The 15,116-nt window shown below is 40.1% G+C and overlaps 1 protein-coding gene across 2 annotated transcripts in view; it reads right to left on the reverse strand.

Annotated features, from left to right (window-relative positions):
- RAD52 (RAD52 homolog, DNA repair protein) overlaps nucleotides 1-15,116 on the reverse strand; it is a 362,327-nt gene that overhangs the window by 317,930 nt on the left and 29,281 nt on the right. For both annotated transcript variants that reach the window (XM_053718842.1, XM_053718841.1), the window contains exon 2: nucleotides 12,531-12,630. In XM_053718842.1, the coding sequence (XP_053574817.1) occupies nucleotides 12,531-12,614 (84 nt within the window). In that variant the 5' untranslated portion in view covers nucleotides 12,615-12,630. The remainder of the gene's footprint in view (nucleotides 1-12,530; nucleotides 12,631-15,116) is intronic.

Raw genomic sequence — 15,116 nt, forward strand, 5'->3', positions numbered from 1 at the left:
ATCTGGCACGTACACCAGACGCTTATGTAACAAATTAGATAAAGCAGCTATCTGACCCTTCAGGGTACTGACTGACAAACCCTTCTCCAGGCCTTCCTGGAGAAAGGACAAAATCCTAGGAATCCTGACCTTACTCCAAGAGTACCCCCCTATGGTATATATTTCTAGTCATAGGCTTGCGAGCCTGAATCATGGTCTCAATGACCGACTCAGAAAAAACACGCTTAGACAGAACTAAGCGTTCAATCTCCAAGCAGTCAGCTTCAGAGAAACAAGATTTGGATGAAAGAAGGGACCCTGAATCAGAAGGTCCTTCCTTAGAGGCAGTTTCCACAGTGGGAGATATGACATCTCCACTAGGTCTGCATACCAGATCCTGCGAGGCCACGCAGGTGCTGTTAGAATCACTAACGCTCTCTCCTATTTGATACAAGCAATGACTCGTGGAAGGAGAGCAAACGGAGGAAACAGGTATGTTAGCCTGAAATCCCAAGGGACCGCTAGAGCATCTATAAGAGCGGCCTGTGGATCTCTTAACCTTGAACCGTACCTTGGAAGCTTTGCATTCCACCAAGACGCCATCAAACCAAACTCCGGCACCCCCCCCCCCCCATTTAAGGGTTAAGCTCTCCGACTCCCCAGGATGAAAGGTCTGTCTGCTCAGAAAATCTGCTTCTCAGTTGACCACTCCTGAATGTGGATGACAGAAAGCAATTGCAAGCTTCCGCCTACTGGATAATCCGAGCCTCCTCCTTCATGGCTAAGGAACTTCGAGTTCCTCCCTGTTGGTTGATGTAATCCACTGAGGTTATGTTGTCTGACTGGAATCTGATAAACTGGGCTAAGGACAACTGAGGCAAAGCCATCAAAGCATTGTAAATCGCTCTCAACTCCAAGATGTTGATGGGGAGAGCATACTCCTCTCGAGTCCAAAGTCCCTGCGCCTTTAACGAGTCCTAGACTGCTCCCCAGCCCAGCAGGTTGGCGTCCCTGGTCACAATCACCCAGGAAGGTCTCCAATAGCATGTGCCCTGAGACAGATGTTCCTGAGAAAACCACCACAGGAGAGAGTCTCTTGTCGACTGATCTAGATCTATCCTGAGACAGATCCGCATGATCCCCGTTCCATAGTATGAGCATGCACAACTGCAGAGCTCTCAAATGGAATTGAGCAAAAGGAATGATGTCCATGGAAGCCACCATCAGACCGATTACTTTCATACATTGAGTAACTAATGGCCGAACAGTAGACTGGAGAGAGAGGCAAAAGGAAAGAATATTGGCTCTTCTGACCTCTGTCAGAGAAATTTTCATCGATAGGGAATCTATTATGGTACCTAAGAAAACTACCCTTGTAGCTGGGACAAAGGAGCTTTTCTCCAGATTTATTTTCCATCAGTGGGAACGAAGAAAAGAAAACTAGATCTCGGTGTGAGATTTTGCTTCTTGAAAAGATGGAGCCTGAACCAATATGTCGTCCAAGTAAGGCACCACTGCAATTCCACGAGACCGGATCACTGCTAAGAGAGCCCCCAGAACCTTTAAGAAAACTCTAGAAGCTGGGGCAAGGCCAAATGGAAGAGCCACAAACTGAAAGTGTATGTCCAGAAAGGCAAATCTCAGAAATGTGTGATGATCCCTGTGAATGGGGACATGAAGGTACGCATTCTTCAGGTCTATGGTCATCATGAACTGACCCTCTTGCACTAAAGGAAGAATGGAACGGATAGTTTCCATCTTGAAGGACGGTACTCTGAGAAACTTGTTTAGACACAGATCGGAATAAAAACCTAGACCCTGTTCCTGTACTGGGACTGGAATTATCACTCCCAGTGAGGAGAGATCCTGTACACATTTCAAGAACGCCTCTCTTTTTATCTGGTCTGCAGATAATGTTGAGAGGTGGAACCGGCCCCTGGGAGAAAAGGTCTTGAATTCCAATTTGTAACCCTGAGATACTATGTCCACAGCCCAGGGATGGTCGTATCCAAGCTTGAGAAAACTGAGAAAGTCTGCCCCCCACCTGATCCGATCCCGGATTGGGAGCAAACCCTTCATGCTGATTTAGAGTCAGCTGCAGGTTTCTTTGATTGCTTCCCCTTGTTCCAAGACTGACTGGGTTTCCAAGATGACTTGGACTGGTCCTGCTTGGAAGAAGAAGGGGAAGACTTCCCTCTGGAGTTACGAAAGGAACGAAAACTACTCTGATGTCCTTTTGGAGTATTCTTCTTGTCTTATTGGAGAAAAGACCCTTTTCCCACCAGTAATATCAGAAATAATTTCTGTCAGACCGGGTCCAAACAAGGTCTTACCCTTGTAAGGAATCGCCAGAAGTTAAGACTTAGAGGAAACATCAGCTGACCAAGATTTCAGCCATAAAGCTCTGCGCGTTAGCACAGCCAAGCCAGATATTTTTGCTCCCAATTTAATGACCTGCAAGGAAGTGTCAGTAATAAATTAATTGGCCAACTTAAGAGCCTTAATCCTATCTTGGATTTCCTCTAAAGGAGTCTCTACCTGAAGAGACTCAGACAGATTCGAACCAATAGCCTGCAGTACTTGTCAGTGGCAATAAACACTGCAGGTTGCCATTGGAGACCTTGATGAATATACATTTTCTTCAAGTAAGCCTCCAGCTTTTTGTCCATTGGATCCATAAAGGAGCAGCTACCCTCAATAGGTATAGCAGTTCTCTTAGCCAGAGTAGAAATTGCCCCTTCTACTTTAAGCACCGTTTGCCACAACTCCTTAATGGAGTCAGCAACAGGAAACATCTTCTTAAAGACAGGAGACGGGGAAAAAGGAATCCCAGGCCTCTCCCATTCCTGTGCTATAATCTCCGTAGCACGGTCTGGCACAGGAAAGACCTCTACAGCAGAAGGAACATCAAAGTATTTATTAAGCTTGTCAGATTTCCTAGGGTTTACAACGGTAGAAGTATCTGAGTCGTCAAGAGGCTACCGACGCATCTTCCTCATCAGACTTATGAGAAAGAGCAACTTGGGTAGCAGAAGTCGAAACAGAAACCCTACTATCTGAATCCCTAATTTTCCTCTTGTGTTTACTCTGTAGCATGGGAATGGCAGCTAATGCCGCAGATACAGCAGAGGATACCTGGGCAGCAATTTCTGCTTGCAAATAAACTCCTCAAGGAGCATAAGAGGAACCACAGGGCACTGCATGTGACACCATTAAGGCTTGGGACGTCTGAGGAGAAAACTGTGGCATTACCTGAACAGCATCATTCTTAGAGACTGTTGGCTCAGAAACAAAAAGTCTATCTTTATTCCTTAAAGTTCTGTCTATACATAAGGAACAAAAAGGCAAGTGAGAGAGCGATAACTTTTTACAAAACGCTCTGGCGAAAGCGCTACATAGTGCTCCACTTGTAATCTGGCTCTATGTGTATTCAATTGTTTACAAATAGCGCCTTTACCCTTGTTTCAATATTTCAAATAGCTGATATCACCTGTGGTATCCCTACCTATAATTAAAGTTTCTATAAGGGCTATTGACAAGCTATGTAAACAAAGCCAGCAGAAGAAATTACACTCCCAGTGGGGTGTAGGAGAGATAAGTAATAATGTTACTTTTCCATTGTTCCCTCTAAGCATTGGGCTTTGGCATACAGAAAGATACAAGATAAGAGTGATAAAATAATGAGATCTGATTTTACCTGCAAGCTCAACCAATTTTAAAGGGTTGTGGTTTCAAAGAACAAAAGAAGCTATTTTATAACAACAAATATAACAAACATTTTATACTCTGCAGCAGGTATAACAAGACAGTAAACTGTCCCTTTAATGAAGTCAAAAGGCAACATATTTGCTTAATAAAATTACTCACAAATTGACAAAGAGGTACAATTATATAACAATTCAGGATGGATGTCTAATGTATGGATCTAGGATAGGGGTTTTAAAACCCGTCCTCAGACCTCTCTAACAGGCCAGATTTCCAATATTACCTTGGGTGAGAGCAGGTTAATAACCATGTTTACTAATAAGATGTTCAGATATCCTTAAATCTGTCCGGTTAGGGAGGTCTGAGGACTGGTTTGAAAACTTCGGATCTAGGATGATTATTCCAAAAAACTGCTGCATAAAGGTCATCCAACGAGCTGATGAAGCAAAAGGCAAGAGGTTGTGTGTGGTGGGCATGAATAGACAAACACATTGAGAATCATGTCACTGCAATGGATGTGCACACATTCTCAAACATCAATAGAAATTATCAATACAGCAGGGCCTACCACTTCATGGGGGTACAATTATACAGTAGGGCCTACCACTTCATGAGGGTACAATTATACAGTAGGGCCTACCACTTCATGGGGGTACAATTATACAGTAGGGCCTACCACTTCATGAGGGTACAATTATACAGTAGGGCCTACCACTTCATGGGGGTACAATTATACAGTAGGGCCTACCACTTCATGGGGGTGCAATTATACAGTAGGGCCTACCACTTCATGGGGGTACAATTATACATCAGGGCCTACCACTTCATGGGGGTACAATTATACATCAGAGCCTACCACTTCATGGGGGTACAATTATACATCAGGGCCTACCACTTCATGGGGGTACAATTGTACAGCAGGGTCTACCACTTCATGGGGGTACAATTATACAGTAGGGCCTACCATTTAATGGGGGTACAATTATACAGTAGGGCCTACCATTTCATGAGGGTACAATTATACAGTAGGGCCTACCATTTCATGAGGGTACAATTATACAGTAGGGCCTACCATTTCATGAGGGTACAATTATACAGTAGAGCCTACCATTTCATGAGGGTACAATTATACAGTAGGGCCTACCATTTCATGAGGGTACAATTATACAGTAGAGCCTACCATTTCATGAGGGTACAATTATACATTAGAGCCTACCATTTCATGAGGGTACAATTATACAGTAGGGCCTACCATTTCATGAGGGTACAATTATACAGTAGGGCCTACCATTTCATGAGGGTACAATAATACAGTAGGGCCTACCATTTCATGAGGGTACAATTATACAGTAGAGCCTACCATTTCATGAGGGTACAATTATACAGTAGAGCCTACCATTTCATAAGGGTACAATTATACAGTAGGGCCTACTACTTCAAGGGGGAACAATTATACTTTGCAGGTCCAGTAGATGGAATATGCTAATTAGCAGTTATAGAGGCACACTGTAAGTGGCTGGATATTGTAGATATGTCAGAGATACAAAAAAGCTTTGCAATGTAAGCTTACTATTTATGGTCTACCCATAACAGTTATAGACAATGGTCTTCAGTTTCTAGTTGAAGAATTTTTAAAGGGACAGTAAACACCCAGAGATTTTTATATACAATTTTTAGTTATAAGAGTAATTCAACAGATTTGTAACATATTTTTATTATTTATTTTGCTCCCTTTTCATGTAATTTAGCTCTGAAAATTAAAACATTTCTAACTCTCAGATCTTGAGCTGCACTATGCTTACTCCTCAAGGCTACAACCCTGCAACATATCTGTCTCTAATTGGCGTCAACTAACAACTGCAAAACAATTACATTTTTACTAATTTTACAACAGTAGCTAACTCTGTTGTCTGCGGACTAAAATCCAGATTGGCTCCTCTAAACAAGACAAATAGTGAGTGGAGTTTGTCTATTGAAAAATAAATGCAGGAAAAAAATGTTATTTTGTTTTTAAAATGTTAATACTTGGCTGATATTTTATTCTATAGCAACATAACAGAAATGTCATGTAATTGCAAGCAGTTTACTGTCCCTTTAAGATCCAGCTGTGTCACTAGCATTGCTGATTGGGTCAGCAGAAGTTTCAACTGTAGACCAGAAGATTTCTACGGCTCCTGGGCAATACTTTAACTATGTCCTTAGCTCCTTTGCGGGGGTTATTAAACACATGGCATTGCAGGCTCTAACAAATTAGTGCACGTCATTTTCCACTACATTGGCCCTCTAGACGCTACCTTGCAAAATGTCTGCATGAACAGCCCTTAGGACTACTTTATCTTGATGGAAAGATATATACATTTCCTTAATAGAGAAGGTCTGTTATTAAGAAACTCTCTGAAATTCAGTAACTCGGCTCACTGAGGTAATTGCTACTAAAAAAATACTGTCTTTAAGGTCAAAAAACAAAAGGAAACTTAATATATTCATTTGTTGTAACCTTTTGATCTCAGCAACCATGCCATCAAGATTAGACATTGTGGATCGGGATGAAGAATTGGACCCTGAGGAGCTATTGCCAATTTCTTTAGTAGGGGAAACCAAGGTCTTCGAGGCTAGAAATAAATTATTGCAAAGAAGGCTGCAGTCCCTCTCTGAATTATTTGAAGTACATGGGGTATGAAAGGAATTGGAGGAAAGACATATATGAGACTGAAGTTCCAGACTTTTAACATTGGCATCCACTCCTGGGGTGTCAGATGTCTGCTGTAAAATAGAGGAGTTTGATGATTGAGACTCAACGCCATAAGATCTATCTCCTGAAATACCCCCTTGGGTGTGAGCATGCGAAAGAGGTTTCTGTTCAGTTGCCATGCTGTCTGAATCACCTGCTTCTGACTGAGAAAATCTGTTCCTGTATTTTGAATGCACAGAAAATAAACTGCAGATAGATGAGGAGCATTTCGTTGTACCCAATTAAAAATTGGAGATACTTCCTTGAGCGCCTGCCAGCTCCGCGTCCTGCCTTGGAACCAAATGTATGCTCTGGCTGTCTTGTTGTCTGTTAGAACCTTCACACATTTCCCATGCGAAATTCTTTGGAAAGGACGTAAAGCCTGAAAAATTGCTCTGATCTCCAGTAAATTTGAAGGAAGTTGTTGATCTTTAATTGGCCATATGCCCTGTGCATAGTGACCTTTTCATATGGCTCTTCATACAATCTTGCTGGAATCCGTCTGAAGAATTATCCATTCTGGTTCAGAGAGAGAAAGGCATATAGCGATTTATAGTCTGAGCCCAACATTTTAAAGATAGGATGAACTGAGACCTTGAAGTTGATTCCAATGTTGTAGTAAATAAGATTGGAGAGGCCGCATCCGCCAACGTTCCCATTTTATTTAGAAAAATTATTGACACCATTTGACCGAACATCTTCATCCACATCCTTACAGAAATACATAGGGGATGCTTTAGACTTTTGAAGAAAGCTATCAGAGCTTGAATTCTCTCTGACGGCAGATACACCAGCTGTTTGGCAATGCTGAACTGACCCCCCCCCCCCTCCAAAAAAAACAACAATCTTTTGAGAAAGATTCAAATTACTTTTCTTTAGGATGATCAACCAGCTGTGGTTTTAAAGAAACTGAAGAACAAATTATCTGCGGTTACAGGCTTGCTGTACAGAATCTGCAATCTGCAACGAGTATGTCATCTAAATAATGGATTACAAAGATACCTTTTGTGCGAAGTTCTGCAATGATAGTAAACAGAACATTATTAAAAATGTGAGGGGCAGTAGAAATACCAAAAGGTAGAGCGGCAAACTAAAAATGACAATTTCTAGTGTCAGGGACACTGACCAAACTAATGATATTATGAAAGGAAGAAGATGAATTGGGTGACCGTTTTACAGAAGCAAATATAAGTATTCTCCCAAAACCTCATACATATCTATCTATCTTTTAAATAGCGACTATAAAATATTTACCAAAATTCTGGCAAATAGTATAAGCAGGAATAATGCCATCTCTTATACACCATGACCATTCAGGGTTTGTGAAAGGCAGTTCTTTGGTGATTAATATTAGGAAGGTGCAAGCTAGTATGCTGGCAATAGATGCAGAATTTTTTTTTGACAAGGTCCTATAGGACCATTTGTTTTATACACTGACTAAATTTGGTTTCAAAAGTTCTTTCTACACAGCTATTTCTCGCATATATAAATCAGCACAGGCAGCAGTCTTGGTGAATGTGGTTATCTCCCCACGATTTCCCTTAAAACATGGCACAAGATAGGGGTGCCCGCTGTCACCTATTCTCTTTGACTTGGTCATAGTCATTAGATGGAGAATTAGAAAGGAAGCAAAGATGATAAAAATTGGCTCAACCTCTCTACATCTGTCCTTGTATGCAGATGATATAATTTTGTTCATACCAAAGCCAGAATCTGAATTGCCTTGTCTAAGGTCTCTGATAGCAGAGTTTGGCCAGGTCTCAGGATATCAAATAAACAGAGATAAGAGTAAGCTTCTGTGGCTTTACCCCAGCAACCTCACAGACACCTTGGGTTTTAACTTTAAATTGGTCGATCAAAGCTTTAAATATTTAGAAGTAATCATATCAAGGGATCCTTCACAGTGGTATGACTTTAAATCATCCACTATTTTATTTATGCTTTATAATTAAAGTGAAGGTAAACTTTGATGAAGGAAAGCCCGTTTTTTAAAAATACTATTAAAAACAGGGGCACTTTCATTCATCAAAGTTTACAACGCAGCTGTTTTGATTAAAAACTTACCTCTCTTCTTTGCACAGCCAGAGCAGCTTCCACCACCCGGAAATCCTCTCTTCACACGTCATCAATGACTAATCCAGCTTCCTCCAATCACGGCTTTCCCCCCAGGGTAGTCATTGCCTGAGGCCATGCCGTGATTGTAGGAAGCTGGATTAGTCATTGATGACGTGTGAAAAGAGGATCTCCGGGTGGGGGAAGCTGCTCTGGCTGTGAAAAAAAACAAAGGTAAGTTTTTAATCAAAACGGCTGCCTTCTAAACTTTGATTAATAAAAAAAGTGCTCCTGTTTTTAATAGTATTTTTTTTAAAAAAAAAAGTGCTTTCATTCATCAAAGTTTACCTTCACTTTAAAGAATTGGAAGACTCTTCCGTCGTCTGTCGGGCAGGGTGTGTCTGATTAAGATGATATACATTTTCTATACAATTTCCAAATACTATCAGCAGTGCTACACAAGAAAGATATTCTTAAATAAAAATTTTTTTGACTTTTTCAGGTCGGGGAAAAACACTGCTCTATTTATAAGAAACTGAATAGTTCTGTTTCTGCAGGGGGACACTTAGAGTTATATAATTGGGCAGCGTGAAGTAAATATGTACTAGATTGGTTGGGGGGCACTAGTCATTTCACCCTTACATCTATAGAGAGAGACATAGTAAAACCGTGGTCCTTGGCGATATTACCGAATATGGCAATACAGAAAATGTATAGCATAACTGATAGCTCTCTCTTATTCTTAAAATCCATTAAGGCCTGGAGGAAATTGTGTGGTTGGTCAGATTTCTACCCATAAGTGGGAACCCAGAATTTCCAGCAGATTTCACCACTCAGCCATTTAATCTCTAGCAAGAGAAGGAGTTACGTTTTGTATTGACTGAGACTGGATGGCAATACTGTAAATTTAGGGGTTTACAGACCATTTATTCACTACCTAACCATTACCACTTTGCATACCTTCAAATAAAACAGTTCAAAATTAGTGTATTCTAAGATACCCTAGATTCCAAGCTGCGGCGCTCTGCAAAGAGCTAAATAAGTGTAGTATCCGGCTGTATTGGATATATATTTAATATATAAAAAAGATTGCCATAATTAAAACATCATAATGTGCACAAACATAATACATTCATACATATAAAAAAGTATATAGAAACAATATATAAAAACAATGTCTAAAGAACAATAAACACTATAAAAGTCTTATGTGGACAATGAGCTCTATGCAGTTTCTCTCTGAAAATATGAACCAAGGGGCTAATTTAGAGCTGTTGATATTGTGAAAGCTGCACAAATATCCGGGAATCCTGCAATGAGACAGGAAATCCTTATCACCAAGTAAGAAGCTGCAATTTAAAGGTATTAATGCTTACTTACACCGGATTGGTGTCTGGTATCCTCATATACGTTCCTCGGCATAAAGCAAGTCTCCTGGAAGTGTAATGCTACCATGTAATGTATCGACCTCAGATGCAGTCAGTTGGAAATCTTTCTGGCACCAAGCCAAAAAACAGTATCCAGGCAGGGGGCGTATCAGCCCGTCACCTTGCAAACAGTCTCTCAAGACAGATATCGCTACTTTGTAGCCGCTTAGCCTGTTCGGTTTCAAAACTCAGGTGTGTGGTCTTTAGCACAGTCTTTGTGGCTACGGAAGCCGGTTGAGGACAAACTGAAGAGCAACGCGTTTCGGCAGGGTGCCTTTCTCAAGCTTGAGAAAGGCACCCTGCCGAAACGCGTTGCTCTTCAGTTATTTTTTTTATTTTAAATATATATCCAATACAGCCGGATACTACACTTATTTAGCTCTTTGCAGAGAGCCGCGGCTTGGAATCTAGGGTATCTTAGAATACACTATTTTTGAACTGTTTCATTACCCTGTACCAGGGAGAATTTTCCCAAAGCTGCTGGTTTTAATTGTTGTATATTTTCTAGCACAGTGAATCATTTACCCCCCCCCTTTTTTTATACCTTTAAATAAAACATTATGTGACTTTACTCCAGAAAACAATTGACTTTGCTACCATGACGGATGCCATCTCTAAGACGGTAGCACTAACCAAACAGGGCATACACTCCATATTACCAGCATACAAAATGCTGATTGACAAATCAGACCAGTACACTAGGACACATATTAGCTCTAGATGGACAGAGTTATTACAGACACAGGTTTTAGAGGCTCAGGTCCTAAAAAGTATAGCAAAGGTTAAGAAATCAACACTGCTGGCTGTTGAGAGAGATGCATACCAAGCTATTTTAGTAAGTGGGCAAAAGAAACCTCTGTAAAATGCCAGTATACAAATCCTGATTTGTTACACCTTGACAGATACTTTGTAATCTTACAACCACCTTAAAGGGATGGTAAATCCTAGCGTTTGTGAAACGCTAGGATTTACAACTGGAACAAATAAAGGGGACTTTCATTTATGAAGTATAAAATACTTCATGCTGAAAGTTCCTTTATTTGTTTGAAGTGTTTGCCGCACTGAGCTGTTCAGACAGCCCTCGGCAGAACGCTATTTTGCTGAGAGGTGACGTTACCATCTCTTAGCAAATAGCCGTGCGCTCCAAATGGCGCCAACCCGGATAGCATGCACGGCTGTTGGCTAAGAGGTGGGAACGTCACCTCTCAACCTAATAGCGTTTTGCCGTGGGCTGTCTGAGGCGTTCAGCGCGGCAAACGCTTCAAACAAATAAAGGAACTTTCAGCATGAAGTATTTTATACTTCATGACTGAAAGTCCCCTTTATTTGTTCCAACGGTAAATCCTAGTGGTTCACAAATGCTAGAATTTACCATTCCTTTAAAACTTGTCCGGGTTTAAAAAAGTACTGGGCTATGACAGAAAGATGGCTGAACAAGATTTCTAATGCCTCCAGAAAAAGCAGGAATCTAAGCTAAGCAGCAAGCCCATTTTTGGTTCAGCACCTGGGTAGCGCTACCTGATTGGTGGCTAAATGTACCCACCAATCAGCAAGCACTATCCAGGGTGCTGAACCAAAAATTGGCTGGCTCTTTAGCTTATAATCCTGCTTTTGCAAATAAAGATAGCAAGAGAATGGAGAAACATTGATCATAGGAGTAATTTAGAAAGTTGCTTAAAATTGCCTGCTCTATCTGAATCATGAAAGAACAAATTTGGGTTTAGTATCCCTTTAAATATATGGAGAGCAGAACAACATTTGGAGGATTAGTTATGATGACTAACTGAAAGGACTCCCTCTTGAATGTGTTCTCTATCCGGTAAGTATTCAGATGCAAAAAATCCAGCACTGGTTTCCAAGAGTTGTCTTTCTTTTTGACAAGGAACAGAGGAGAATAACCACTGAAACTGAAGAGACACTGGAACTTCCTAAATTACTTGCTGAGACAATAGTGTGTTTATAAACTGGTATATAGCTGTCAACTTTTGACGGAGTAGTGATGTCATTAAGCAAGGTAGAGGAGCCTTCTTCTTGAATTGTAGATAGTAACCTGTCTTCAGAAGTTTTAAAAACCATCTGTCTCCTAGAATTGCTTCTTTGAGGTCTGCATCTAAACCGATTTACCACGTCCCTTGTCTTTGAACTGAGTCTGTGACTTCCAGTTCTGAAAACCAAAGGAATCCTTGTTACCATAGGCCTTAAAATTCTGATGCTGAGCCTTGTGTCTATTAAAGGCATAGTAAACCCAAATATTTAATTTCATGATTCAGATAGAGCATGCAATTTTAAGCGACTTTTTTATTTATTCCTAGTATCAATTTTTCTTCGTTCTCTTGCTATCTTTATTTGAAAAAGCTGGAATCTAAGATAAGGAGCTGGCCCATTTTTGTTCAGCACCCTGGATAGCACTTGCTGATTGGTGGCTACATTTAGCCACCAATCAACAAGCGCAACCCAGGTGCTGAACCAAAACTGCAGTGGCTCCCTCAGCAAAAGCTGACATTCTGCACGATGTGTTGCAGCAAATCATTATCTGATTCAGTTATTTCTAATAGATGTCCAGCACCAAGTGTCCAGCACCAAGTATGTTTATCATTTATGTCACAAACAGAGAATTCTAGGAAAACTTCACTAACCTGACCAAAAGAGACACCTCCACTTCTTCCTGATCCCATCTGACCATGTTTGGCCTGGTCTCCATTTGCACAGATTATGGACATTGTCCCTCTGTCTGCCCTTAAAAAACATGAAATACACTTATTAAATTGCAATTGCTTGAGGTTGAATTGTTGATTTTTTAAACACTTCAAACTTAGGACAAGATTGTGAAAATGATTTTGCTCATGCACAGATGTTTTATTATGCTTGTCATCCTGAATAGAAAAATAAATAATAATAATTTTTTAAGCCAATTTTATTTTGAGTTTGTAAAAAAAAGTGCAGGACTTAAAGGGACATTCCAGTCAAAATTTAAATGCACATAGATGAATTACATCTTTAAATAGAAACATATTTGCAATATACCTGTGTTGGCAAAAATGCTTCTAGAAATAGTTATCACTGTTTTAGTGTTAACATTTTTCTCTGCACGTGCATGTGGAGCATAGCTAGATATTCTCAGTGCATTTAAAATACTGCAACTGCTCAGAGTGTCAGTGGGGCTTGTATCTTGTTAGCAATTAACAAATTGAGTCATTACCAGATGGTACAAGCACCTCAGGCTCTCTGAGCTAGTGCTCTAACTTTTATTGGAAGCATTTTTGCTATTATATGTATACTACAAAAATTTTTCTATTCCAAACTGAAATGCATCCACATGGACTCCAATTTTGGCTGGGATGGAATATCCCTTTAAATTCCAAGAGGCACGGCTCCTAAAATTTACTGGCTGTAATATTTTCCAATTATTTTTTTTATTATAATTATTATTATTTTTACAACATATTTTCCTAGTTTCTGAATAAAGTGTGGTTGACCAAAATGCCTAGCATCTAAGTATCCTCTATTGCCTCTATTGTTTAGGAATAGTTTACTTAAAAAAAAATAGCTCAGCATAGTTAAAAGGGTCATAAAACCCAAACATTTTCTTTCATGATTCAGATAGAACATACATTTTTTAACAACTTTCCAGTTTACTTCTATTATAATTTTTTCTTTGCTTTTTTTGTTATCCTTTGATAAAAATCAAGAAGGTAAGCTCAGGAGTGTGCACGTGTGCAGCAATATATGGCAGCAGTTTAGCAACCTTATACATTAACAAGTGCACTAGATGGCAGCCCCATTTCCTGTTAAGTGGTGCTCCAGATATGTGCATGATACCGATCTAGATATCTATTCAACAAAGAATGGCATGAGAATGATGCAAATTTGATAATAGAAGTAATCTTGAAACTTTTTTTTTTCGAATTGTATGCTCTCTCTGAATCATGTGGGTTTCCTGTCCATTTAATACGTTTGTTTTTTCTTTTTTCAAAGGAACATTGTACACTAGATTTTTGTTTGCATAAATGTTTTGTAGATGGTCCATTTATATAGGCCATCTGGGAGTGTTTTTATAAAAATGTAGGTTTGCTTATTTTTTTTTTAAGAACATTGTGCTGATTTTCAGACTCCTAACCAAGCCCCACAGTGCCAGATGTATACATGCGTTTACAGACTCCTGCAGGCGCCTGTTTATCTAATCTGTGTTTTTATATGCAGGGAAGGGGAGTGTCTGCTCTTTTTGTTCACCCAGTCGCCAGGATTTCAATATGGCGACACCAATGACTAGAGGGAGGTGGGGAATAACCTCAATACTATGCATATAAATGTATTTAGTGTTTATCCCCTTTGCTACAGGGAATTTCAGAGAAAAAGAACCCAGACGTACTGGAGAATTTTAGGCATTTTTGCTATCACTCAAATGAAAAAGAAATAGAGATTTTGTTTTTTATTTACCTATGAAAACTGTATATATTTTAAAGTAGACAACCCATGGTATTGATCTAGGCCCATTTTGGTATATTTGATGCCACTATTTGGCTACCAAATATGATCATATAAAAAAAATCATAAACTGAAATTATTTACACACTACTGCAGTCATAAGACAAATGGTTGTAAAAGCTTCTCCGGGGTCCCCATTGTTCAGAAACAGCAGACATGCATGGCTTTGCAATTAGCTTTTGGCAATTAGAAGGCCGCTAATTGCAGCTGCTTTGAAAGGTTATTTTTTTCTGTAGTGTATAGATTACCCTCCTATCTGACACCACCCACCCCCCTAATCCCATCTGATTCCTCCCAAACAGCTTTCTTTCCTCCTCTCCCCCCCCCCCCCCCTACTGGTCACCACCATCTTAAGTACTGACAGATAGTTTGCCAGGGTGCAGTTTGGTTGTTGTTGTTTTTAAATAGATTTATGTTTTTCTGTAGTGTAGGGGTCACTCATCCCCCTCCCTGATACCCCCCCAGCAGCTCTTACCCTCCCACTGCCTGCTGCCATATTTCTAACTGACAGCTAGTCTGCCAATAACAATTAAAACATTTTTGTTTAGTTTAATTTTTTCTGTAGTGTAGTGTTCCCCCTAACCCTCCACTCTCCAAGATCCCTTTTTTAAGTAACACAGGGTCCCCCTTCAGCATTATGTGCCATAGTGTAGGGACCCATCCCTCCCTCTCCCCGGCCTCACATTTTTTCTGTAGTGTAGAGAACCCCACACCAACCCTCCCACCACCCACCCACT

The sequence above is a fragment of the Bombina bombina genome, chromosome 6 (assembly GCF_027579735.1).
Source record: "Bombina bombina isolate aBomBom1 chromosome 6, aBomBom1.pri, whole genome shotgun sequence".
NCBI classification, from domain to species: Eukaryota; Metazoa; Chordata; class Amphibia; order Anura; family Bombinatoridae; genus Bombina; species Bombina bombina.